Genomic DNA, 26,916 nt, shown 5'->3' with positions numbered 1-26,916 from the left:
ACTTGGCTCATGCAGCCCAACTAAGTGATGTGCAGGTTTTGCAAGTACAGCTTGCAGTTAAATGCAAGTCTAAATAAAGTATTTCCTGCTGCTAAGGTATGTTCTGCTGAATTCAAATCAACAGTGGAGTTCTCCACACACTAGACAATGTGAAGACTTCATCTCTTGACAGCTAATGCAATGTGTGCTTTCTTCTGCTTTCTAGAATTTTCTTTGTTATTTTGTGGTGCTAGAAATCAAATCCAGGACTTAACACACACTCAGCAAGGCTCATTAAGCTGCATCCTTAGTCCTAGAAATGTCTTGGGTGATGAGTTTAATGTATGTTCATGATTGACCCAGTGTGCTGAATTCTTCAAGTATACTTGTATTATCTCAGACCACTCATTTTAACCTGCAGAGCATTGCTATGCATCAATTGATCAAGATTTTGATATCATGAAGCTTTCCCTGTGTCAATGCAAAAACATACCAAGTTGCACAACACTATCACTCAAGCCAAAGAGCTGCCATCTTCATGAATTCAGTTGTGCCTGCTGCCATTCCCTCATAGAAAGGAGAGACAGGGAGGGCCCTGGCATCCTTACCTGAGCATCCAGCCACTGCTCCCAAACAGTTACATGCAATTTTGTCCTAACTGCATGTGGCCTTGGAGTCTCAGGAAGGAGCTAGAGTATGTGCAGGGAGAAGATTAGGGGAAGGGGACTAGATCTACAGGTATGGGGACACCATCATCCACACTGAAGACTTTTCAGTGTGGTCTCTTTGGGGACACCACACTCCTGTCAAGCCCTCACCCAGGTTCCTCAGGGGAAACTTTGGTGAAATGGAACTCAGGATTGTCTTTGGGACCTTATAGGAGGGGCAGATGCTGCCTAGTCCCACCAGGGAAAAACTTCTTGCAGTATACTTTGCCTTGCTTTGTGGTAAAACTTTGAAATCTTTTTCTCAAACTTTTTTTTGTATAATTAAACAATACCTTCGTATAAAAGAAAATGTTTCTGCAAAATATTTCTGTTATACTTAAGGGAGACTCATTGGTTTGAAAGGGAAAGACTTGTTTTCTCAGCCTTTGGTTATACTAGAGATGGAGTTGCTGAAAAGATGAATTGGGATTCCTAACTCAGTCCATGCTGAACCTACCCAGCAGCTTACAACCACCGCCCAGTGACCTCTTCTGCCCTCTGTGGGCTCCAGGCACACATGTGCAAATACAGCGGGGTAAAGCGGCTTAGGCCATTCGCCACCTCTTCAGAGAGGTCTCAACCAACAGAGCTGCTCAAGCGGCCACTGCCACAGCCCCAGTTAATTCTAATTGTGCCAACAGAGTTTTGACTTTTTAATTTGTTACTAGTGTTTAGAATAATATCTACATATAGTGGATTGCTGGACCATGGTCCAGGAATGGAGTTGTGTGAGGAGAATTCTGAGCGCTTGTGAGAACTTCAAGAAAACAAGACAAGGGCTTTGTGATCTGTTTCTTCAAAACATGGAATTGTTCCTAGAATGTGTTTTCATGCTCTTCCCAGGTGTGGCAGGTAGGAGTTGAGATAACTTCAAATTACTCATTATTGCTTTCTATTGTTACTCAATTAAATGTTTAAATATCCTTTGTATGCCTCTATGGAAAAACATGCTTTTGCCAAGTGTGGTTTCCCCTTGTGGCTGTATGCAGCTTGAACTCATGAGAACTTTACTCAGGTGAGACTTAGTCCACCTCATTTACCAGCTCCCTCTGCCAGGTCCCACCCCTTCTCGAGCAGTGACAGTGACTACATCTAAACATTTTATAACACTCCAAACTTTAAAAATCTGGTTTAAGCCCTCTGAGCCCAAAAGATGCAGAGTAGGAGCCTGCTGACTTTTCTTTTTTGGTCTAATAATAAATTCTCGGTGTCAGTATTGAAACTGCTGAGACTAAAGGAAGTCACCTGATATTCTGGCCTAGCTATACACCCCACCGGTGTCCCCGCAAATCAGGTCTGACAGCCAGGGTGCCTTGCATAATAGCAGTGGGCTGTGCCACTGGACAGATGTCCCTTTCTGACGAGGCCAGGCTCTTTAGATAATGACTGGAAAAGGACACCACTCTGACTATGCTCACTCAATCCTAAAAGCACCTGGAGCTGGCCCGTTCCTCCGTTCAGGGCCAGGACAAGCTCCTCTACCACACAATCTTAACCCTTTTAGAGCAAGTGAGATGCAGCTACAGCAGCACAGATTAAGTAAGTCCTACTCCTCCTCCTCTATTCAAGACAGGGTCTCACTCTGTAGCTCTGGATGGCCTGGAACTTGCCATGTAGACTAGGTTGGCCTGGAACTCACAGAGATCCACTTACCTCTGCCTCCTGAGGTCTTGGATTAAAGGTGTACATCTCTATGTGCAGCTAATTAAAATATTAAGGTTTCATTTGGCCAGTTACTCTGATTTCAACAAGACCCAGAACTGACAGAAATAGTACACAGCCACCCATGTTGGTGGATAGATGATCTCAAGTCTATTTCTTCAAGAAGAGATAAAAACTGATCTAAAAGTACCAGGCTCTGCTGACTCCCCATGGGAGACCTTGCCTTGGAGGAGGTGGGAATGGAGGATGGGGGGGGGTGGTGGAAGGAGGGAGGAGAGGGGGATCTGTGGTTGGTATGTAAAATGAATAAAGATTTCTTAATAAAAAAATTATGTATTTTCTTAATTTACACTGATACATAAGTGCTTCAGGCTTTCCTATTAGACTAATCTGGTATCACATAATGCAAACACGAGTATATAGTATATCTCACTGGGGAGAACGTTATATAGTAATTTCCTCCAAACTGAAACATTCTGTACTTAAGACCACCTAAGACTCAGAAAGTAAACCAAACTTAAAAAGCTCAGGAGGTACACAACTGACAAGCATCAGGAAGCTCCTGAAACTCAGAAAATCTGTAAGTACGCATCAAGGTTATACAAGCAGAACTTGCTGGATCTCCTGCTGGCTCGGGTACAGGATACTCCAGGGTGCAGCTTTCCTGAATCATCACCCATGCTGGGGTGGGCTTTTGGGGGGATGCTAGCTGAGTCACCTATGCTCTCCTAAGTAATCCCTCACTCATATCCTATAGGTAACCCCAATAAACTCCTCTCAGTGAAACATTGTTTTGTCTGTCACCAGTGTCCTATCTGGAGCAAAAAAATGTTCACCTAAAAATGATCCTCATACATAAATTTAATCACTAAATTATCTATTTATCCAAACTGAGAGACTGAACTTAGAAAACAGCTTCTGGAGCCACTGGATAGCTACCCTGGAGGCATTAATCAGATGATAACTGTTCACAGCACAGTCCCTACGCAATACAAGGTCGCACTGCGTCAGCACTCACTCACTCTCAGTAACAAAAAAAGATGGCTGGGGCTTGGTCAGCAGCTGAGAGTGTTTGCTGCGCTTCCAAAGGAACTGTGTACATGTATGAAGCTGTCCAAGAACAAACTTTAAAAAGTACAGATAGGGACAAACCTTTGGTATATGTCCTGAGTTGTCTATCCATAAAAATAAACGTTTACCATATAAACAACAGCACCCTTGAAGGTTTATCAGTGCACCTTGTTCATATTAGCTAAGTTCTTAGAAATAAATTTCATTGGCCAAGGGATGCACATGTTTATGGCCTTTCACACACATCACCAGAAATGGTCCTCAGAAAACAAAGTTAGTTTTGGTTATTAATCAGGGGATATTTTTTTTATAACAAATAAGTCCAAAATGGTAGTAATACCATGGTCAACATTCTACTTGTAAATTTATGGGGCTAGGCTGTGCATAGTGACTGACACCTTTAATCCCAGCACTCAGAGGCAGAGGCAAGAGGATCTCTGTGAGTTTAAGGCCAGCCTGGGCTACACACAGAGTTGCTACTACAGTCAGAGCTACATAGTGAGACTCTGTCTCAGAAAACAACAACAAAATTACGAAGCTGGAGAGCTGACTCAGTGGTTAGGAGCACTTACTGCTCTTACAGAAAACTCCAAGTTCAGTTCTTGGTACCCACATCATGAGGCTCACAACCACCTGTGACTTCAGCTCCAGGGATCCGATGCCCTCTTCTTGCCTCCACAGGAATAAAATAATAAAGAATACTACTGAACTGGGGAGATAGCTCAGCTGGTAACTGTCTAGCTTGAGGATCTGAATTCAACCCCCAAAAGACGTGTTGAAAAACAGCCAGTTATGGTATGCCTACAATCTCAGTACAGAGTGTTGGAACACAGACCAAGAATGGAGCTGTATGAGGGGAATTCTGAGTGCTTGTAAGAAAACTCCAAGAAAACAGGACAAGAGCCTTGTGACCCCAGTTTCTTCAAAACACAGAATTGTTCTTAAAATATGTTTTCATGCTCCTCCCAGATGTAGCAAATATGAGTGAGTATACTTCAGCTGTTGTTATTTATATGCTTCTATAGAAAATCATGTTTTTGCAACATGTGGCTTGTCCTTGGGCTTGTATACTTTATTCAGGTGACTCTTGTTAAGTCTCAGTGTATAAACTGTCTGATGCTCTGAATAAAGTTGGCTATTGCATGAGACTTTAGTCTGCCTCATTTTTAGGCCCTGCTTGCCCAGGTTCACTCCACCAACTAAAACAGTAAATGTCGGGGGAGGCACATAGGCAGATCCTTGGAACATGCTGGCCGGCATGCATGGCAAGTTGCAGGCCAGTGACCCTGTCTCAAAACAAAAAGGTAAACACCACCTAAGAACTATGACAAACTTGAGGTTGTCCTCTGGTCTCCACACACATGTACAGGCATGCATGCATACATGCAAAACACATACATACACACACACACACACACACACACACACACACACACACTCTGTTCTAAGATAGCAGTGTAGCACAGGACATCCTGAATATGTCAGTCAGTTTTATTCCAAGTTACTCTCCTTGCCAAACCGTGCAGGGTCTAAGGCAAAACAGCTAAGCAACAGAAGAGAATCGGACGTAGCAATTTTGGATTATGAAGGTGTTTGTGCTCTTCAATAGACATCAATAGCAGCTTCCCAAAATCAGGCCATGAGGACCTTGTCTTTGTAGGACCAACATTTGTATTTTCTTCCCCTAACATGTTTTAAGACTTCTTGGAATACATCTCCTCATTTACATCTTTCTATAATACAGATATTGATTAGTTATTTTTTCAAAAACTCCCCTGGGAGCCAAATTACCAAAAGGCCTAAGCTTACTTTGACTGTGCAGAGAAGTTCGCGGCTGCAAAAACAGCAGCTTCAACTTCTACGTTATCGTGGGAATCCAAACTCTGTCGAATACTGTGATGGGCATTCTTCCTCTCAGGGATGATTGAAGCCAGACTTCCCAACATCCTACAGAAACAGAGAAACCCAAGATCACAAATATAGTTAAGGAAAAGGAAGCCAAGCTAGATTATTAACTCAGAAAGTTTAGGTCATTCTATAAACTTCAGGTTAAAAATTATTAGTTTTAGGAATCTAGTAATGACTCAAATCTAAGCATATCTGTATGCTGAAGTACATCAGAAATAGTAAAAGAGCTTACCTAGCATAAGCTAAATTTCCTTTTCCTCTCCCACCTCCTCTCCTTCCTTTCTTCCTGGCCCTGGGATTGAACTCAGGGCTTTATACATGCAAGGCAAGTGCTCCACCCCTGAATACATGCCCTCTTTACCCTGTCTCTGACACATACAAACTACATTTCCAAAAAAATCATTCTGAAGTACATCTCAGGTATCAGAACCCAGAAAAGAACTTTTGAATTATTAAAGCATCCCAAATATCAATTTTCTAGTGTTGCATAAAGAAGTCCACTTTAACAAAGTATTAGGAATACAACATATCTGCTATTAAGCAGAATCACAAAGTACAACAGACATCCTAGATTTTTTATTCCACATCAATAAATACCAGCATGATGCTTTTTTTTTTTTTTTTGGTTTTTCGAGACAGGGTTTCTCTGTGTAGCTTTGCGCCTTTCCTGGAGCTCACTTGGTAGCCCAGGCTGGCCTCGAACTCACAGAGATCCGCCTGGCTCTGCCTCCCGAGTGCTGGGATTAAAGGCGTGCGCCACCAACGCCCGGCTGCATGATGCTTTTTTAATCTACCACATCAGTAGATTTTTCCCGAGGTGGAGGATGCCCCCTGCAGCTTAAGCCAGTATCTGCAACAGTGAGGAAAGTCAAGTCTAGAAAACACAGGGGCCAGGGACAGCTCAGTGGGGACCTGTCACCACACCTGCCAACCTGAATTCAGTCTCTAGGACCCACATGGTAGAAGAAGAGAACTGAATCCTGAAATCTGTCTTTTGTTAGCACACTAAATAAAAAAATGTAAGCAGGCAGTGGTAGTGTATACCTTTACTCCCAGCACTCCGGAGGCTGCAGCAGGCAGATCTCTGAGTTTGAGGCCTGGTCTACAGAGCAAGTTCCAGAACAGGGCTACTCAGAGAAACCCTGTCTCAAAAAGTCAAAAAACCAAAAACAAATAACCACACAATACAGAATCTTCTGCAAGGACATCCTCAGAGAGAACACATTCATTAACATCTATCCTCTGCAGAGTTTGGTTTCTTCCTAACACAATCCTCCTATTAATGCTATTGAAATGTTTTTCTATGAAAAAGTCCCATGGAAGCAAGCAAGACGGCACAAGCCTGGCAACCATCTTCAGAACCCATGTAAAGGTGCAATGAGAGCACCGATTTATAAGAATTGTCCTCTGACCTCTACACATGCACCCGGGCATGTGTAAGTTCACACTCACACACAGTACACACACATGCTAATATATATATATATATATTCTACCCCCACTTTTTTAAAGAAAACAGTTGGCAGGGCGTGGTGGCACATGCCTTTAATCTCAGCATTCTAGAGGCAGAAAGAGGTGGATTTCTATGAGTTCCAGGTCAGCCAATACTACATAGTGAGACCTGTCAAAAACAACAAAACAAAACAAAACAAAAACAAAAGTCGAAAGTGTGCATGGTGTTATTTATATCAAAGACAGTGTCATGGCAGTTCATCAGTGTGTTGGGACAGGAACAAGTCTCTTTACACCTGAAGCTCTCTCCAGCTGACCAGAACATAGCTCCTGTATTAGGAGTTCAAAACATGGACATCTTTTTCAAATTATAAAAATGACTTCTTTTTTATCTAAAAATGGTTTATTCATTTATTTATCTGGTATGTGTGTGTGCCACAGCACATATATGGAGGCCAGAGGGCAAACTCTCAAATCTCCCACCATGTGGGTTCCTGAGACTGAACTCAGGTCTTCAGGCTTGGCAGCAAGCACCTTTACCTACTGAGCCATCTTGCTGGACCGAGTCTTTCCTTTTTTAAAGCAACATTCTGAGAACCGTATCATACAAACTGAAAGACTATGTACAGCAGTGCACTGTCGTAAGCAGTCACAGCTTAGTTAATTGGTTCCCTCTGCCAACAAATGGGTGGATCTCAGAGCTATATCGCCAAAGCAAAGTATCTCATTCTCAAGCATATAACATTTGATTTATACTTAAAGAAAAAAGTAATGCTGAAATATAAACTAATAAACACAAAAATGAAAATTATTCTGCTCCTAGCTTTTGGGATCTGAAAGAGGTCTTTATTTTCTATGTGGTATGTAAAATAGTCATACAAAAGGACTGGTATGCAGGATACAAAAAAAGAAGAAGAGGAGGAGGAGGAGGAAGAAAACAGTAGCACCGCAAAATCCAAACAATCTAATGAAGGAAAGTGGACAAAAGACAGGAACAGACACTTTATGAATAGCTAAAGGCACACGACCCAGTGCTCCAGATCACCACTTAATTCACTACGCACTATTAGAATGGCTAAGAGCTAGAAAGCAAACAAATAAATATGACCTATAACTAGTGATTTTACTCAAGGGGTAAGGGCAAGGGACTAGGGATGTAGCTCAAGTAGCAGAGTGATTACCTAGACTATCTAAAGCCCTGGGTTTGACCCCCCAGCACTGCATAATCCAGCATAGTTGTGCACACTTATAATCTCAGCACTTGGGAGATAGAGGCAGGAGGATCAGTAGTTCTAGCTAATCTTTGGCTACAAAGCCTCATTTGAGATGAAGACAGTGTGGGATGCATGAGTTATGTCTATAAACAAAACAAAACAAAACAAAAAACGGAATGCTGGTGGCAGCTTTATAATAACATGGATTGCAAACAATGTAGGTGTTCTTCAAAAAAACAGACTACCAAGCCGGGCAATGGTGGCATATGCCTTTAATCCCAGCACTCGGGAGGCAGAGGCAGGAGGATGTTTGTGAATTCGAGGCCAGCCTGGTCTACAAAGCGAGATTCAGGAAAGGCGCAAAGCTATACAGAAAAACCAAAAAAAAAAAAAAAAAAGAATACCAAATTAGCTTGTAGTTATACAATGTTATACTACTCAGCACCAAAAAGGCATGATTCTTTAACAGTGCACACGTGCAGTTCCATGGGAGGCTGAGACACATCAGGAGTTTGGGTCAGTCTGGGCTACATAGGGAGAACCAGTCTCAGCCTGCCAGCACCCCACAAGGAAAATTACTGATACACATGGGTTAATGCTGAGTGGGGAGAAGTCTTATACCAATGGTTATCCATGCTGTAAGAGCATTAGACAAGGCTCCCTAAGAGTAAAATCACAACAGTGGCTGCCTCTGGGAAACTAGATTTGACATAAGGTAATCAATCTGTGGGGAAAAAAATCCAAGACTATTAAATAGTCTCTAGAGAGAGACTTTGACCCTCTCATATCATGATGCCATTGGCCACACATATAGTTGGGGCTACTATAAACACACCTTTCTTTTTCTTTGGGGGGACAAAGTGTTTGGTTTTTCACTTTACAAACCCTTCAGGACCCTTGATGCCGACAGCTGCAGCTTTTCTGTCTGACTGAGTAGACATCTCAGGAAGAAGCACAGGATCTGCGGGAACTTTCCCATTGCTAATCTTCAAATGGTGGAGGGTTACTACAAAACTGCAGCTCCAATTTCTTTTCCTTAAAATGTGTTTCAACTGTTACTCGTGAAGATTACAAGGCGATATTTTGTCTTTAAAATATATTTCTTTTGAAGTTTACTAGAAACTGCCAATTTTATTAGCAGCAATAGTCCTTACAGGCCCAACTGCTGGAACTCTGTGAAGGACAAGCTACACACAGAGTGGGATGCTCAAGTATGAAATGAACCTTGTCAAATATTCAACCTCCAAAAAATTCACTTTTAAATTCTATTATTCTCCTTCATTGCTTCTGATAAAAACTAAAATAATGCATACTTGGGGGAACAATTCAACATCACATCTCTCCAGTCCCTGACTCAGTGACCCCTCCCCAAATAATCACTGTTGACAGTCTTCCTTGAGATCTTTTCTGAACCTGTAGACGATGTACTCACTGACAGGAAGGAGCAAAAGTAGATCCCATCCCTTGCTGCTCTTGAAAAGATCCTGGGTTCAGCTCACAATGCCTGTAACACCAGTCACAGGGGATTGGACACTCCCCACTGACCTCAAGGGTACCAGGCATGCATGTGGTACAGACATTCACACAGGCGCGCGCACACACAAAATCTCAAAATCCCTTTAACACTATATCTCTATCTATCTATCTATCTATCTATCTATCTATCTATCTATCTATCTATCTATCTATCTATCTATCGATCTTCCTATCTGTGTTAGTATAAACACACTGTTCTTTTACCCAATATTCTATCAATTAAGAAAGAATCTTCCTCAACTTTTAATTTTATAAAAACAATGTGACAATCATTCACATACAGTCACACAGCAACTTTTTTCTTTTTGGATAGATGGCCTGGAGCTTGCTATGTAGCCATGGCTGGCCTCAAACTCAGAGATCCTCCTGCCTCTGCCTCCCCAGTGCTGAAACTAAGTGTCTTAATTTTAAGTTTCCCATTGGCTATAGTCTCTGGCCCCCCAGCCCTTTTCTGTTTGTGGTGTTGGGAATTTAACCTAGTGCCTCAAGTATGCTAAGCTGGATAGCTTTTTGGGTTTTTGTTGTTGTTCTTTGTTTGTTTTTTAGTTTTTTCGAGACAGGGTTTCTTTGTATACTTTGGTACCTGTCCTGGATCTCACTCTGTAGACCAGGCTGGCCTCAAACTCACAGAGATCCGCCTGGCTCTGCCTCCCAAGTGCCGGGATTAAAGGCGTGCGCCACTACTGCTCCGCTGTTTTTGTTCTTTTGAGACAGTTTCTCTTTGTAGCTGGCTGTCCTAGAACTAGCTGGCCTTGAACTCACATAGATCCCCCAGTCTCTACCTCCCAAGTGCTAGGCCTAAAGGTATGCAACACCGCCCAGCAAGCTGGATTGTTTCTTAAAGGTAACACTCAATAACATTTTTTGGTCTCATATAGCTCAGGCTGGTCTTAAACTTACTGTGTAGCCAAAATGACCCTGAACCTCCTGCCTCAACTTCCCAAGTGCTGGGATTACAGCTGTGTACCACCATGCCCAGTTTCATGGAGTTTCCTGAAGCTGGGAATTGAACCCAGGGCTTCAGCAGTGCCAGGTAAGTAAAAGTAAGCACTTTTACCAAGTCAGCTGCACCCCCAGCCCCAAGAACTTTAAAACACATGATGTTAATCAAAAGGCAGAAGAATGACAAAGCAACTGAATAAGAATTCCTGAATAAGAAAGTACCAGTGCTTGACCCAGAAAAAAGTAGTGACCTCCTAGTTAAAAAGAGTATGGGCAGGGAAAGCTAGAAAGGAAACCAATAATTTAATTAACCGAGTTTCAAAAAACTGCCCCCAAATTATACATGTGATTATACAAGCAGAATTGAAAGAAAATGAAGACAGGCATGGTGTGGCATAGAGATGGAATCCAAGCTACTTGGAAGGCTAACATAGGAAGGTCCCAAGTTCAATGCCTGCCTGGGGAACTTCAAAAGTTCAAAAGAGCAAGGTGATGCCGTACTGAAATCCACCTAGTTCTTAGAGCAGAGTGCCTACACAGTGGGATGTCTGAAACACAAGCAAGGCAATTTACAACCAGAAAGCATTACAGATGCTAACCTGGATTTACACACAAGGATGGTTACCATATTTTGTGTAGTCTTAGTGAAAAACAAGTCCTTTTAGGTACACAACGACAGCTTAACTAGTCTGTATTGAATCACACAGAGACACAGTACCGGAGAGTGATAGCTCTTGCCACAGGATCATTACTGTGAATCACTGAGAAAACCCTCTTCACAAATTCATCCACGTTTAGAATCTTCTCCAGGTGCTTTTCACTTTGCTGGGTCACTTTGAGAACACAGAGCCTCAGAAAGTTGTTTCTAGGAAAAGTGGGGAAAGAAACGAGCTCACTATAGGAGAGGCATATGTAATGGTTAGAGCAGTAGCAGAGGCAACTGCTTTTCATGCCATCACGACCTGTCTCACCACGAAGAGCCACTAAGCTGTACGTGGTGGATCCCAACCCAAAGCAGCTGCAATACCTGTGGCCCTGCTCGAAGATGCCTGATGGCCCAGTCACACCACGGCCACGCCCAGGGTGACCTCCCTCCGCTCCCAGTACCCATCACTGCTTTCCTCCCTCAGGTCTGACCTGACGTATATATGGAAGGTAAGAGTGGGGACAGAAATGAGGAAATGGGCATTTACTCAGTGCTTACATGTTTCAAAATCGCACACACATGCATCTCATGGTACAAATCACTAAATGAAATCAGGAATTTCATAAAACAATCTGTACAGAAAACTACAGATTCTTATAAAATAGACACACAGTAATAGAATAAGGTTGTTCTGATTTAATTTATCTTGTTCCCTAAAGAAATAATTAATTACTCTCTGAACCTTACTTTTCATTTTTGCTAAAAGTCATTAAATCTCATGCCAAAGTGTGGTGCAATGCAATGTGCATCCACCTGAGTGGCAAGCAGTCCTAATGGGCCAGAAGAAAAGATAGTACTAAGTATGCAGTTAGCATGTTGAGGCATTACAAAGACTTACCCAACTCTGAAAACATCAGCTAACTTTAGGAATGCTGAATTGATGAGAATAGGGAAGGGGTACTTCTGGAAAAGCCGAGGGAAGCGGACAACCGCCTCACACTGCTCCCCGAGTTTGCCAGACCTCAGACCTGTTGAAGAAGCACAGGAGGAACTCATTACCAACCTGGAGCTCCGGGCAGAAACATCAAACACTGACTTGGACAGTTCCAGGAGAACAGTTATTCAATAATTAAGAGAAGCACCTCTATGACTCCTGTTCCAAACTGAAAATGGAAGGCTGGGCAATATGGCACATACCTATAACCCCAACGCTCAGAAGGCTGAGGCAGGAAGATTACAGTTCAAACAAAATAAAATAGTTAACAATAAAAGTCAACAAAAATGGCATGTAAAAGTGATTTGGAGGCTGGGCATGGTGGCACATAGCTGTATCATGAGAGGTAGAGGAAAAAGACTCAGTTCAAGGCCATCCTTAGCTACATAGCAAGTTTGAGGCCAGCCTGGGCTACATAAGACATTAAAAAAAAAGCAAAACACAAATAAATGCTATAATATAAAAGTACCCCAAAAGCAAAACAAAATGGCCCCAAGCTAAAAAATACTTTAGTAATTTCACAAACTAACATTCTCTTTTTTTAATTTCATGGGTACACGTAAGCCGAGTACATGTGAGTGGCCGCAGAGGCCAGAAGAAGATATTGGATCCCTGGGACTGGAATTACAGGTGATTTTGAGCCTCCCAACCTGGGTCCTCTGGAAGAGTAGCAAGTGCTTAACTGCTGAGCCATCTCTTGAACTGATTCTCTTAGACACACAACAATGAAAAAGAAATAATTTTTAAAATGTTTTAAGTTGATCAAGACTATTCAGGAATATAAAATATCAGTGAATTTAAAAGGACTGCAGTCAGATAGGCTTGGTGGTATCTAGTCCTAGATACCCAGGCTGAGGCCAGAGGATGACAGTTAAAGGATGGGGAAAAGATCATATGCAAGGCCATCTGAAGCATCTTAGTAAAACTCTGCCTCAAAAAGGGGGATGGAGGACTGAGCCCATAGTTCAAAGGTAGAGCACTTGCCGGGCACTCTCAAAGCCTTGGGTTCAATCCCTGGTACTACAAAAAATAAAATACAACAAGCAAGCAAAACACACACACAATTTATGCTCTCTATTACAATGGAACTGAATTAACAATCAGAAAAAGAACAGTATCTAGAAATCTTCTAAGTATTTGGTAATCAAATAATGTACTGCTAAGTAACCCAAAGGGGAAGAACAACTCAGAAGGAGAAAAGGGAAATTTATTTTCAACTGAATGAAAATCAATAGTTTGTGGGTCATGGCTAATGTAGCGTTTCAAGGAACAACTACAATATTACATACTCATGTTAGGAAAGAAGAGATTCCAATCAATAAACTATAATGTAACAAATATACCAACATAGCTGTGGTGGTCTGAATAAGAATGACCCTCATTATTATTAACTTGGTCCCCAGTTAGTGGAGCTGTCTGGGAAGGTTTAGGAGGTGTGGCCTTGTTGGAGAAAGTGGGCTCTGAGGTTTGAAAAGACTGCACCAAGCCCAGTCTTTCCCTCTGCCTGCTACCTGTGGATCGGGATATAAAGCTCCCAGCTACTGCTCCAGGGCCATCCATACCTGTCTGCTCCCTGCCATGATGACAATGGCCTAACCCTCTAAAACTGTAATCAAGCCTCCAATTAAATGCTTTCTTTTATAAGAGTTGCCTTGGTCATGGAACAGTGACTAAACACAATGTGAAAAGAACAACCATTTTAAAATTCTGGAAAGACTCAAAACTCCTAAGAGGGGAAAATGAATCTTGAGTTTAGCCTCCACTATACCAAAAACAAACAAACAAACAAACAAAAAAACCAAAAAAACCCCAAAAACCTGATGCTAAACAAACCTAAAACATAAGACCTAAATGTAAGAGCTACAATTATTAACTTTTTTTTTAGTCTATTTATCTGCATTTTGTGTATATGGGTGGTTTGCCAGTATGTATGTTTATGTACCATGTGTTTACAGTGCCTGAAGAGGCCACAAGAAGGCATCACTTGGGCTGGAGAGATGGCTCAGTGGTTAAGAGCACTGACTGCTCTTCCAGAGGTCCTGAGTTCAATTCCCAGTAACCACATGGTGGCTCACAACCATTTGTAATGAGATCTGGTACCCTCTTCTGGCCTGGAGGGACACATGCAGGCAGAATACTGTACACATAATATATAAACAAATAAATCTTAAAAAAAAAAAAAAAAAAAAAAAGAAGGCATCGCTTGATACTCAAGGTTGTGAGCTACCATGTAGGTGCTGGGAACTGAACCAGGGTCTTCTGAAAGAGCAGCCAGTACTCTTGACTCCTGAGCCATCTTTCCAGCCCCATAAATGTTTTCAAAACAACATAAATGTCAGATAGCACATGCTGGAATTTCTTAGCGGAATCAGCAAAAGCTACCTGATTATGCAGTTAATCTCTTCAACATTTTTAAGACTAAACTTCTTAGGTTTTGATTGTTGAGGCAGTCTTGCTTTTCAACCCTGGCTGTTCTGGCACTCATAACTATGCAGACCTGGCTGGCCTGGAACTCACTAGGGATGATGTTAAACTGTGAGTGACTATCTTACTCTACCTTCCCAGCCCTGGGGTCAGAGTATGTAACCACACCTGGCATTTAAGACTACCAAACTACTACTTCTCTCTTTTTTCTTCTTTTTTTAAAAGTTTTTTCAAGATAGGGTTTCTCTGTGTAGTTTTGGTGCTTGTCCTGGATCTCGCTCTGTAGACAAGGCTGGCCTCGAACTCACAAAAATCCACCTGGCTCTGCCTCCTGAGTGCCAGGATTAAAGGTGTGCGCCACCACTGCCCGGCTTGACTACCAAATTCTAAGAATACCTAACACTACACTGCCAAACTGACTGGATGAGGGCACCTGCTGTTGCTAAGCAACAAGAGATGCTACAGTGAGTTATGTCATTTAGGACCAATGCAGCTGGCACTGCTACCACCACAGCCACAGGAACTGTGAGCACTCCTGAGCTTTCTCTTTGCATCTCCAGCTACTAGAGTCATGTGTCTGGTCAGCAGGCCTGAGAAGTCAGATGCTACTCTTGAAACACAAGCTAGAGTTTTTGTTTTCACCTTTATAAAAAGGGGCTGGCTGGGTGGTGGTGGTGCACGCCTTTAATCCCAGCACTTGGGAGGCAGAGCCAGGCAAATCTCTGTGAGTTCGAGGCCAGCCTGGTCTACAGAGTGAGTTCCAGGAAAGGCACAAAGCTACACAGAGAAACCCTGTCTTGAAAAACCAAAAAAAAAAAAAAAAAAAAGGGGGGGGGGGCTCATATGGGTTACTCTTAAAGCATATGAAAAAAAGTTTATGAGATACTGAGTAACCACTAATACAACTAGCATTCACTAAAAATATCACTGATGGAGCATTACCATGAAAGAACATTTTAGAAAATCATTGTGTACATTTTCTTTAACTGAGATGAACATAATTCAAAACTGAATCACTAACATGTTCATATATATATATGTTTTGTTTTTGTTTTTCAAGACAGGGTTTTCCTGTGTAACATCCCTCATTGTCCTGGAACTCGCTTTATAGACCAGGCTAGCCTCAAACTCACAGAAATCTGCCTGCTTCTGTCTCCTGAGTGCTGGGATTAAAGGTGTGTGCCACCACTGCCCTGAATACATTCATTTTTTTAAAGGTGCTTATGTTGTTGTAACAGGGAATAAAAATACAAACCCAAGTATCACCACACAGGGCTAGGATGCATTGCAATGGCAGAGCAGCAGCAGCACATCAGGAATAAGACCCTCAGCACTACAAAGAAATAAACCAAGTACAACCACACAACAGAAGACAACCCACAATCCACAGCCTAATAAATGGACAACAATAAAGGCACTTCATAGTTAGAAACCAGAAATAGAAATGGCAGTCAACTTATAATTGCTGAATACCCTTTCCCAAAACTTCAGAAACCATTGCAAAACGAACACGCTGACATATAATAATGCAGTCTGTATGTGTGAAAATACTGGTTTAGAACAAATAAGAACTTTTGAGACTAAACAGATCAGTCATATAAGCCTGTGAAGCTGTGGTTTCAGTAAGTGCTGAAAAGGGGCCTTGGATTTCTTATTAGTTTATGTGATTTAGTCCATCAGAGGGTCAAGAGCTAGACTGCAGAATCAGTACTTCCTAATTCAGCTTCATCGCGGTGAACTAGTTGCTGAACCTAGCCTTTGCCCCAGTTCTACATAACTTTAAAGATTCACTTGTCAATGCTGGTAGACTAAATTTCGTCTGGTAGTAAACATTCTCAAGAAAATAATCTGAATCTGTCCCCCATCTATCCCCCAGCCCCAACAGAGTTTCTCTGTAACAACTCCAGCTGTCCCAGAACACATCTGTAGATCAGGCTGGCTACAGAGATCTTCCTGCCTCTGCCTGTGTTGGGATTAAAGGTGTGCACTACCACACCCGGCTGTTCACCTGACTACTGTAAACCTACTGATTATGACATGGAGTCAGTCACCTGGCACACACTCAGTGGCTGAAGACATTCTGTCAGGACTATGGAGTTACAGTCTCGATCACCCTAACACCAACTACATTCGTGCCAACATGGGCAGTACAACAGAACTCTTTTCCACAGGGAGAATGTGTGGAATTGGGTGGAGAGTAACATCCTAGGGGATCCTAGTAAGTGGATTCTGTCCTGACTCTTACCCAGTTCTCAGTTCAATTAGCACTCCATCAGGATTTTCACACAGCATGAAGTTCACCGACTCTCCAGAAGGAAACCCATCCTCTACAATCCCTCTCTTCCCCTCATGTGCAGCAAGAAAGGGAATGAGTCACCACTCCCTTCCCCACGGTCACCTTTATCTTTTCCAAAGCCAACAGGCTGGGTGACATCATTTAACCTTTCTCTGTGTGAAAGAGATCTTGCTTGTTTTCATCTGGACAACTTCCAATCAACTGAGGGAAAAATCCTTGGACTGATAAGAATCTACATTAGGAAAAGCTACACTTTTTTGAGTAACATGTAAGACTTTGCCTTTAGCAATGGCCCCTTCCTCTGCCCAAAAGTACCCATTTGTGTCACATTGCTCTGTTCCTGACACATACAATGTATCTCTGAGCTTGAGGCTTATCTGTGAAACATGCACCATTCACTTCTTACATGGTATGTATTTTATTTTAACTCTTCTTATAAAAAAGGTTGTAGCCAGGCGGTGGTGGTGCACACCTTTAATCCCAGCACTCGGGAGGCAGAGCCAGGCAGATCTCTGTGAGTTCGAGGCCAGCCTGGACTACCAAGTGAGTCCCAGGAAAGGCGCAAAGCTACACAGAGAAACCCTGTCTCGAAAAACCAAAAAAAAAAAAAAAGGTTGTATTAACTTTTTCCTTATAACTTCAACCTTTCCTTTTTAAGATTTTTATTTTTAATTATGTGTATGTGGGGGCAGGGGAAGGTACATGAGCATCAGATTCTCTGGAGTTACAGGACGTTGTGAGGTTTGTGGTGTGAGTGCTGAGAACAGATCTCTGGTCCCCTGCAAAAGCAATGTGGTCTCTTAAAGGCTAAGTCATCCCTACAGCACCAGCAATCTTTCTAAAAATGTAAATCTTATCTTATTATTATTGTGTGCATGTGTGCACATGTGCACGTGTGTGAATGTAGGCACAGGAGTACCACAGGGAAGACAACTTGCAGGAGTCAGTTCTCCTCTTCCATGTGGGTTCCAAGGATCAGCCAGGTAGTCAGGCTTGCAGAGCAAGCTGTCTCACTGGCCCACAACTGCATACTTTTCAGAGGTAACACTAGATATCTTTTTTCTCCATGCCTCATATCCTGACCCCTGTTCTACATTATCTACTCTTAGCATGAGACAAGATCAGGTACACTGGAGGGATAGAAAATAGCTTTGAGAAAGAAATTATTATACAATATTTAAAGAATAAAGTTCCTATTATAACTTTACATTTTAGAGGCAAAAAGACCCATAGCTTTGTAAGAGTAAAAACCAAAAACCCAGCTCAACATCAATTTTTGTTTGAAGAGTATGTACACCCAATTCGGATGTTGTGACTTTTTCTGTATATCAAAAGAAAGTAAAGGCTTTCTTTACGAATCTAAGAATGATGCTGGGTGTGGTGGCTGGCACATGCCTTTAGTCCCAGCGCTTGAGAGGCAGAGGCAGAGGCAAGTGGATTTCTGTGAGTTCGAGGTCAGCCTGGTCTACAAAGTGAGTTCCAGGACAGCCAGGGCTGTTACACAGAGAAACTGTCTCTGAGAATGGGCCAGGGATGTGGCTCAATTGGTAAAGTGCTTGGCACTGACTAAACCAGATGTGCTGTTGAACACCTGTAATCTAGGACTTGGGAAGCTGAGGAATGAGGATCAAAAGTTGAAGGTTATCCTTGGCTATACAGAGTTCCAGGCCAACCTGGACTTCATGAGAGCCTGTTGTAAAATGTGAGAAACTCTTATCTATAGCAGCCCCATACAAACATAACTATTTTTTTCAAAGTCCCTAAAGGTTCAACAGGCATGTTCAAATCACAGAGCTGTCAAGGGGCTAAGGTGGACTTGAGGGCAGATCTTTAAAGAGTTATCTAGGCTTCACATTAACACTTGAGTTCTTTATGGATAACTATCTGCCCCTGCCTCCCTTATCCATGTCTAGAAACAAAGGCGTACCTCTTTAGCATTTAATAAATTCATCTTTTGCATATCATTGTCATTTAATATTTGCAACACTGCTGGCAACTCAGACGTACTGTGTCCACTGTGCAGACGAATCGAGGCTAGTCGCTTTCCGTAATCACATTAGCAGAATTGGAATTTAACTCCTAGCCCCCAAGTTTCTTCTCCTAGCTACCTGCATTAGAAAAGGTAACTCGTGGAACTTGTCTGTAGAGAATGAGTGCACCTAGTTATGATTTTCAGATGTTCTCAGCCATATGGAACCTGTTTTAGAACTCGCAGTTAGCAGTCACACAAAACACATCGCTGTAAAATGCTCACGAAATCATTTGGCTCTCTTGATGAAGACCTCATCTCCACTGAACGTTTTAAAAGATAATCTCAAAATTCATTACTTTTAGAAAGGATCTCATTCACTGTTTGGGAAATAGGGAGACTGTGCCCCCAGGTGGTCAAAAGCGTCCTTGCTAGCACCGGCCTCGGGTACAGCGGAGCAAGGCCAATCCAGCCGTTCTGCAAGCACCGAAGCGCTTCCCGCCCCGCGCATCGGCGCATGCGCCTTCTGGCCTCTCCGGCTGCGGCCACAGGGTGGCGCCACTTCCCCCCAGACGCTTCGCCCGCTCCTTCCAATACCTTTGTCCAGTTCCATAAGAGCAGAGTTAGCGTCCAGCTCCTGTTCGCCATAGCCGGCGTCGGCCAGAAAAGACTTGGTAGAGTTTGACGCCATGGCCGGAGCAGTTACCCGACTCGCCTAGTCACAAAGATTGCAAACTCTTCCCCAGCACCGCCATCTTCTCCCGCCGCGGTCTCGCGGATTTTTCCCTCCGCGCGCTGTCAGGCGGTGTACGCATGCGCCCCGGCCGCCCCGCCGTTCGCCGGCGCCTCTGTGGGCCCCCCGCGCAGGCGCTCAGGGAGCTCCCGAACCCTGAGTTCCCGCGGCCGAGCACGAAGGGGGCGGGGCCTCGGAGGGGGAAGCGCCTCCGAGGCGCCGGGACGCTGCGGCGAGAGCCAATCAGAGCGCGTGACGTCAGTTTGGCGCGGAGTTTGGCGGCCGGGGCTTACAGTGGCGGGAGTTGGAGGCAAACGCGGGTCGCGGTGTAGAGGGTGCAAGCGGCGGCTCGGGTGGAACTCGGGGGCCATCTTCTCGGCGTTTCCCTCCGCGGAGCCCTGTCCCCAGGCCCAGATGCTCTTCAACTCGGTGCTCCGCCAGCCCCAGCTGGGCGTCCTGCGGAACGGTGAGTAACGGTCCTAACGGCCGCTCGCCGCGGCGGGAACCGCCTCCCCCAGGCGCCCCACCTTGGATCGCTGCCGACTCCGGGCCTCCAGGTCCCCCGCGGCCGGAGTGGGTCCGGGTGAGCGAGGGCCGCCGAAGACAAGCGTACTCGGCTTCCCTCCGGGCGCTGTTCACCGGAGGCGAGCTTTTCTAAGTCGGGACGGAGGCCGAAGTTGGGACGCCGAGCTCACTGGCCTCCCAGGCCCCTGCTGCTTACGTCAGTATCGCGCGTTAACTAGAGAAGGCATGCCTGTGGGAGTTGGGGGTGGGGGGCGCTCCGGGACCGGCGACGTGCGATCCCTGCAGGACCGCGGTGATCCCTGCAAGTTTGTTGTTCCGCACCAGTGCGCGTGGCCTGCAGTTGAGGAACTCAGTCAGGCGGAGAAGACGCGACATCTGCTTTTCCAGCGCCGAAGCCCCCTCCCCCATCTCTACGGCGTCGGAAAAGTTCGAAAAGATGCCCATAGCCACACCCCCGAGGTGACCACGGGTCACTATTGATTGAAGGGTATTGTTCCAGATGTTTTTTGATGCCCGAGGTATATCCAGGAATGGGATTGAATTTTTTTTTTTTCACTTCACGGTGGAATTCGGCCATATTCTCGTGTTACCATATAGAATATCAGCTCATTTCCTACAGTTCTTAAGGCAGCCTTACAGAACATTAGCAGTCAGAGGCGCGATTAGATGTATGTGTCGTTGAACTAAATCTTTGAAGAATAGGCTTAAGAAAACACTTGAGAAGATGAAAAGGTCCTTAACGTCCTGCTCCCATCTAAAACTTTGTATTCAGACTTCTTCCTTGGACACTGCCTCTCTTCCTAGAACTCTACGCAAGTAAGTTCTTCCCATGTTGGGAATGGCTGCCCCACACACACAATGGTTGTGAACTATCTTTAGAGTTAAAGCGCCTGAGTTTCCATTCCACCTCCTTTTTATGTGGCCAAGGAAGGCTATTCAAACTTTGTCCGCCTTTCGGTCTCTCTGGTGTTTACAGATACTCGTTCAGTGATGGGCGCTGGGATTCATGTACTGTTACTCATGAAATCAGTGCATCTCCTTTCCCCGCAGTGTTGCTGTGCCCCACCCCCACCCCGTCACTTAGCAGAGACTTCACAGCTGCCTGCACTCCCCCATTCCCTATATTTTAGATAGATTTCTGTGAAAGCTGTGTGGGTTGATCTTCACTCAGACAGTCAGGCATACAAGCATCTTAAATTCTAATGCCCCAAACTGAGTTGGCTTTTCCCCAAAACCTGTTACCTACAGGTTGGGGAGTGATATTTTAAATTGGTATCCCCAGCCAAAGCCTCAAAGACTCCATTCATTATTATATGTTCAAAACGTTCCTTTAAGCTTGCTTGAAACTATCTCTTTCATCCCCACTGATTCAGCCTCTTTACCACGTACTGAATCTCTTCCATTTTCACCATTCTGTTTCCCTAGACTGGACCCTGATACTTTACTCTCTGGATTATAACAAGCCTCCAAAATGTGCTTTCAGTTCCTTTCTCCACTGATGTCTGTAAATGGAAATATGATTACTCTTTTGTGTATTTTAAATCGGTATCTAAACGTTTTTTAGTATAATCTTACACATGAAAAAAATGTCACTTCTAGCCTTATTGTGAATGTTAGCATCTTGAGATTTAAAGTGCTCTTAACCTTTAACTGCATCTGATACTATAAACACTATAGCAACTTGGTCATGGTATTATCTATTAAATGTGAGCAGACTCTAACTACTTGGTTGCATTTTCTTTTCTTTCTTTCTTTCTTTCTTTCTTTCTTTTTTTTTTTGCATTTTCTTCTGAATTTATTTCTATTTTTCTCCCAAATTTATTCTATTGTAATTTAATGTATCCTTGAAAAGTTCTTATCACCCTATCATGCTCCCATCAAAAGACATATAAAGTGCTGTTTTTTGTGGTTTTAATACTCATGAGTCCTGAAAGTTTCCCTTGGGATGAATTATCACCATAGATTTTAATAGTGGACAGTTGTTAGAAGCTAACGTTTTATGATTAAAGCAAAAAACAAAATTGTATTGAAAAATGCATCTTTTAAAGAAATGGATATAGGTATCTAGTGCCTTATGATCTCAGTTGTCTCATAATTAAGACCTCACTAATTTTTAATTTTTATTTTAAAATATGTAATGAACACCTAGAAGTTTATCTTGCGACAATGCAAGGTGTAAGATTCGGATATGAGAATATCTTCCTTTTATAAAAGTTGAAGGAAGTGACAGGTAATAGGAAAGGAAGTCCCTCAACCCTCTCAGAGAGCAGCTTTGGAAATAATGCTGTATGGAAGTTGTTGAATGTCAAGGTGTTGATCCTCAGAAAACAAAAAGCCTTATTTTTGTGAGGATAGGCTGTTAGCTTCCTATTGAGGAAAGAACGGACTTTTCCAGATGAGTGTTGGGGGCTGGGGAACACTGCAGGTTCATAGTCGAGCACAGTCAACAACAAAAGTGTGTTGTGGGAGGAGCGGCAGAAGTAATGAAGTAAGCTCAGTAAGTCCCTTGAAACACTGCTTATCAGTTTGCATATTAGTGCAGGTAAAGAGGTAGAATTGAGGAATTAGCTTAATTGTGAAATTTTCCAGAACATATTGTGTCTTCTGTTTGACTTATTGGATTCTCCTTTGGATTTGTGTGTTGTAGCCATTAGACTTAAAAATCCTGTACCACATGTGTACATTTAATTTCTTTAGATTCACAGATTATTTACAATGATATTTGATGTTAAAATTATGGAGCAATTATTAAGTCTAGTTTGAGTTCCTTTTCTCCTTTCTGCTCATTCCTTCTCAAACTAGATTTGACTGAGGTTCTTTTGGGCTGAAATGTCTTCTCTGTCAGAGGGGTTCCCTTTCTCATCACTTTTATTACTTCCTTCTACTTTGCAAAAGGAAGGCATTCTCATGTCCCCATCTTACCCTTTGCATGTCTCAAGATTTATAAATTTCTAGGTGTCCATCACACATTTTAAAATAAACAAAAATGTGAGAATTGGCAGTATTCTAAGATGTTAGTTTGTTTAATGTTTGCAGTACACTGATCCTTAGTCATCAATTACTTGTTGGATGAATGTTTCTCTTATTGAGGCAGAGCATGTTAATCTAAAAAATCTGAAGTGTAGTGGGCGGTGGTGGTACACGCCTTTAATCTTAGCAGCACTCCGGAGGCACAGGCAGGCGGATCTTTGAGTTCGAGGACTACACAGAGAAAACAACAAAATCTGAAAGTTTTGCTAATATGTTCAAAAGCTTCAAGATGCCCAACCAGTAAAATTCTTGCAAATCTGAAACATTTCTTGTCCTCACGTATTTTGGATGAGAATATTCAACAGAGCCAACCCTGAGGGCATGAGAGCAGAACAGGCCCCTCCCCTGGCTCATTGCTGCAAGGGTGAGTTAGCCAGGGCAGTGCTGGAGAGCTCCCCCTGGTGATGAGGACGGGAGAACTGACGGGCTGACCAACCCTGCAGTTAGTTACCCAGCACCAGAACCAATTTTATGAATTGACCCGCCCTAACCTCCACCCCATCTATGGAAGCACATGAAGGGACCTGATCCGCAGAACGCAAAGCTGCAGGATCTCCACAACACAGGGCAACAACAGGATATCAAGAAGAATCTTAGTGAGGGCCCAGCATCGTTGGTGTAGTAGAAACCAGAGGCCTTGAACCAGACCAATGGCTCTGCAGTGAACACTTTCAAGTAAAGATACATGGACAAAGGGGTTTACTGTGTGACTCGTTGTGTCACACTGCAGCTTCTGGGATTTTTAATATTTTTCTTTTTTCTCTTAAATTTTGTTTTATTTTGGGGTGCTATGAAGGGGCAAAGGGATGGAGAAATGAATGGGATCAAGATGCATGATGTGAAAGACACACTGAATAAAAAAAAGTAAAAAAAAGTTATGTGAATAAACTAGTAACAGAACAAAAAAAAGAATATTCAACGTTTGTGTATTTAAAATGAACCAACCCAACCTACTTTTTAATATAAAGCAAATTAGAAATTTGCTTTCTTTCTGAATGAAATGAAAATTTACTTTTAAGTTGTTCAGCTCTGAAGTCTATCTGACCTTACTCCTTGGGGCAGGTACATACCACTTTAAAGTCATTCGAATGTATGTTAAGATGCTGTGAGTGGGTTCCTGTTAGAATTGTAGACTCCTAGAATTTTAGCACTCTTAGGGCAAAGGAAGTTAAATTATTAGTGAATATGGTACTAACTACAATAGACAGGTTGATACAATTACCTTTTGAATGCTGATTGTATGTAATGATTGCTGTTTACTTAAGAGTTTCTCATTAGAGACTCCCAAAATGAACTTGTCATGGGAGTATCGGTTTAATTGTTAATGATTTAGTGGCTGTTTCTTTGCTAAGAGTCAGATCTCCTTTTAATGTACAAGGGCACTGGTGCTAATCATAATACACTAATTGTCTACATTTAAGATAGTAAAACCCAAACTGTATATAGTGGCACATCCCTTTAATCCCAGCACTTGGGAGTCAGAGGCAGATGGATATCTGTGAGTTCAAGGACAGCCAGAGCTCTACATAGTGAGACTCTGTCTCAAAAAAACATACATACATACATACATAGATATATAGATATAGATATATATTAAACTAAATGGCCTCAACAGATGTTGGGAGTGTGCTTTGATTTCTTCTTAAGAACAGCTTATTCTGGAGAGCCATAGATAGTGAGTAGATCTAAGCTAATTATGTAAAGTTCTGTATGAACAAATATTTAGCCAGGTATGATAGTTCATACCGATTATCCCCATCACTTAGGAGGCAGAAACAGGATCATTGCAACTTCCATGCCTCAAGACAAGCAACAAAATTAAAGATACTTATCTCCAGATTTGTGAGAAATGCTAAAACATGTTTACATTTTAATTCTTAAAGGAATTGTCTTGTTTTAGGATGGTCTTCATATTACCCTCTACAATCCCTTCTAAGTGGTTATCAGTGCAGCTGTAATGATGAGCACACATCTTACGGAGAAACAGGAGTCCCTGTTCCTCCATTTGGATGCACTTTCTGTACAGGTAAGAGAAAAACTACACTTCCTTAAATTAGTAATTTAGGTAGATGTTAAAATTATTCTAATTGTTCTCCTGTGATTTATAAGGTAGATGTTTTTAAAATGAAGGGTGGTTTTTTTTTGCAGTCATTTTAAAAATGTGAACAGAAATAGGTATTATCTCCAGTCTTATAGTTAATAAAAGAAAGGTTATAAAAGGGAAACTTAAAATCAACAAGCTTGATCTGCTAGTAGTCTGTGTCTTGCTCTTCTGATTTAGCCTTTCTCAAGTCAGAATATCTGAAGACAATTTTGATGGTTTTGAGTCTGTGTGTGTGTGTGTTTTGCTTGTATGTGTGTGTCTGTATATCTTTGCAGCACAAAGGCCAGAAGAAGGCCTTGGATCCCTGGGAATTGGAGTTAGAGACAGTTGTTTACCTGTCATGTGGGCGTGGGAGTCAAATCCCAATTCTCTCACCTCTGAGCCATCTCTCCGACCCTGTTTAGAGTCATTTAATACCTTTGTACTCATTTGGAAACTTGTTGTATGTTCTTTTTTTCTATTCAGCTCCCGGCATGGAGCATATTTTAGCAGTTGCCAATGAAGAAGGCTTCGTCAGGTTATATAACACAGAATCACAAATTAGCAAAAAGACATGCTTCAAGGGTAAGTCAATAATTTTTAACATTTTTAATTCATAAAGCCTTTGGTAAATTACTATTTAATACAGGTGTACTGAACATAGGACACAGTATTAAGATGGTGGTCCAGCCCGGGTGGAATAAGATACATAATCATGTATATAATAAGAACAGTGAGCGAAAAGCTCCTCTGCAGAAACAGGGGTCAAAGCATGCAGGACCTTGAATGTCAGACTAAAGTTATTTCCTTGTTAGGATTTGAAGGTTTTAGATCTAGAGACTGTTTTGAGAAGATTCTATTTTAGAGAATACTTTTAATACTCAGAAGATAATTTTATTTATTTCAGGAAGGGGGACTTTGGGGAAATGCATATACATGTATACATGCGTGTGGAGGCCAAAGGTTGGTGTTATGTGTTTTCCTTATCGTGCTCTGCCTTACTTTGTGAGACAAGGTCTCATTGAACTTGGAGCTCATTAATTAGACTTGCACTTGGTATTTATTTGGGTGTTGGGATCTGAACTTAGATCCTCTTGCTTCTGCATCAAGTACTTTACCCACTGAGCCATCTCCCCAGCCCTCAATTGGCTTTAGATGTTAGCTCTCCCATGTGTCGTGGAAATGTGTGATGTCTATGACTCCATGATGCTCTTAGGGCCGTTGGCAGCAGAGTACTAGCCACCATCTTATAATTTAAACTTCTGCTGGTATGACTGTCACAGAACACAGTCTAGATATGTCACACTTCACATTTTCTTTGTTTAGAGTGGATGGCTCACTGGAATGCTGTCTTTGACCTGGCCTGGGTACCTGGTGAACTTAAACTTGTAAGTGACTTTTATTAGGTCTGGGTAGATGCAGAAAAAGGGTTTCTTTCTTCAATTTAACTATGTTATTTTTAAAGGTTACAGCAGCAGGTGATCAAACAGCCAAATTTTGGGATGTGAAAGCTGGTGAGTTGATGGGAACATGCAAAGGTCATCAGTGCAGCCTCAAGTCTGTAGCTTTTTCCAAGTTTCAAAAAGGTACGTTGGTGTTCATCATTTTAGCCCTTGATAGGGAGATACAATGCCATAATTGTTTGCCTTTGTTCTGTCAAAGTTGTTTATTTAATCTAACTAGGTGGTGGAGATTTCAGGATGACTGAAAATCTTAATGAAGTTAAGTTGGTTAAGGCCCATTAA

The 26,916-nt window shown here is 42.5% G+C and overlaps 2 protein-coding genes across 6 annotated transcripts in view; one reads left to right on the top strand and one right to left on the bottom strand.

Annotated features, from left to right (window-relative positions):
- Ints7 (integrator complex subunit 7) overlaps positions 1-19,711 on the bottom strand; it is a 60,886-nt gene extending 41,175 nt beyond the window's left edge. The window contains exons 1-4 of one of the 2 annotated variants that reach the window (XM_006972103.4): positions 19,398-19,711; positions 12,016-12,145; positions 11,190-11,336; positions 5,229-5,366 (exon numbers count right to left, since the gene is read on the bottom strand). In XM_006972103.4, coding sequence (XP_006972165.1) covers positions 5,229-5,366; positions 11,190-11,336; positions 12,016-12,145; positions 19,398-19,491 — 509 coding nt within the window. In that variant the 5' untranslated portion in view covers positions 19,492-19,711. Of the gene's footprint in view, positions 1-5,228; positions 5,367-11,189; positions 11,337-12,015; positions 12,146-18,758; positions 19,306-19,397 lie in introns of those variants that run through there. The other variant, XM_076548224.1, reaches the window with a different exon arrangement.
- A 73-nt stretch (positions 19,712-19,784) lies between these two features.
- The window catches only part of Dtl (denticleless E3 ubiquitin protein ligase adapter), a 38,640-nt gene continuing 31,508 nt past the window's right edge, over positions 19,785-26,916 (top strand). Inside the window, exons 1-5 of one of the 4 annotated variants that reach the window (XM_042258861.2) lie at positions 19,785-19,999; positions 24,989-25,114; positions 25,658-25,756; positions 26,498-26,559; positions 26,637-26,757. In XM_042258861.2, the coding sequence (XP_042114795.2) occupies positions 19,948-19,999; positions 24,989-25,114; positions 25,658-25,756; positions 26,498-26,559; positions 26,637-26,757 (460 nt within the window). In that variant the 5' untranslated portion in view covers positions 19,785-19,947. Of the gene's footprint in view, positions 20,875-24,988; positions 25,115-25,657; positions 25,757-26,497; positions 26,560-26,636; positions 26,758-26,916 lie in introns of all 4 variants that reach the window. The other 3 variants (XM_042258863.2, XM_042258864.2, XM_042258862.2) reach the window with 3 other exon arrangements.

The sequence above is a fragment of the Peromyscus maniculatus genome, chromosome 11 (assembly GCF_049852395.1).
Source record: "Peromyscus maniculatus bairdii isolate BWxNUB_F1_BW_parent chromosome 11, HU_Pman_BW_mat_3.1, whole genome shotgun sequence".
NCBI classification, from domain to species: domain Eukaryota; kingdom Metazoa; phylum Chordata; class Mammalia; order Rodentia; family Cricetidae; genus Peromyscus; species Peromyscus maniculatus.
Note: the sequence above shows the minus strand (reverse complement) of the source record. Positions and strands in the feature narration are given on the sequence as shown.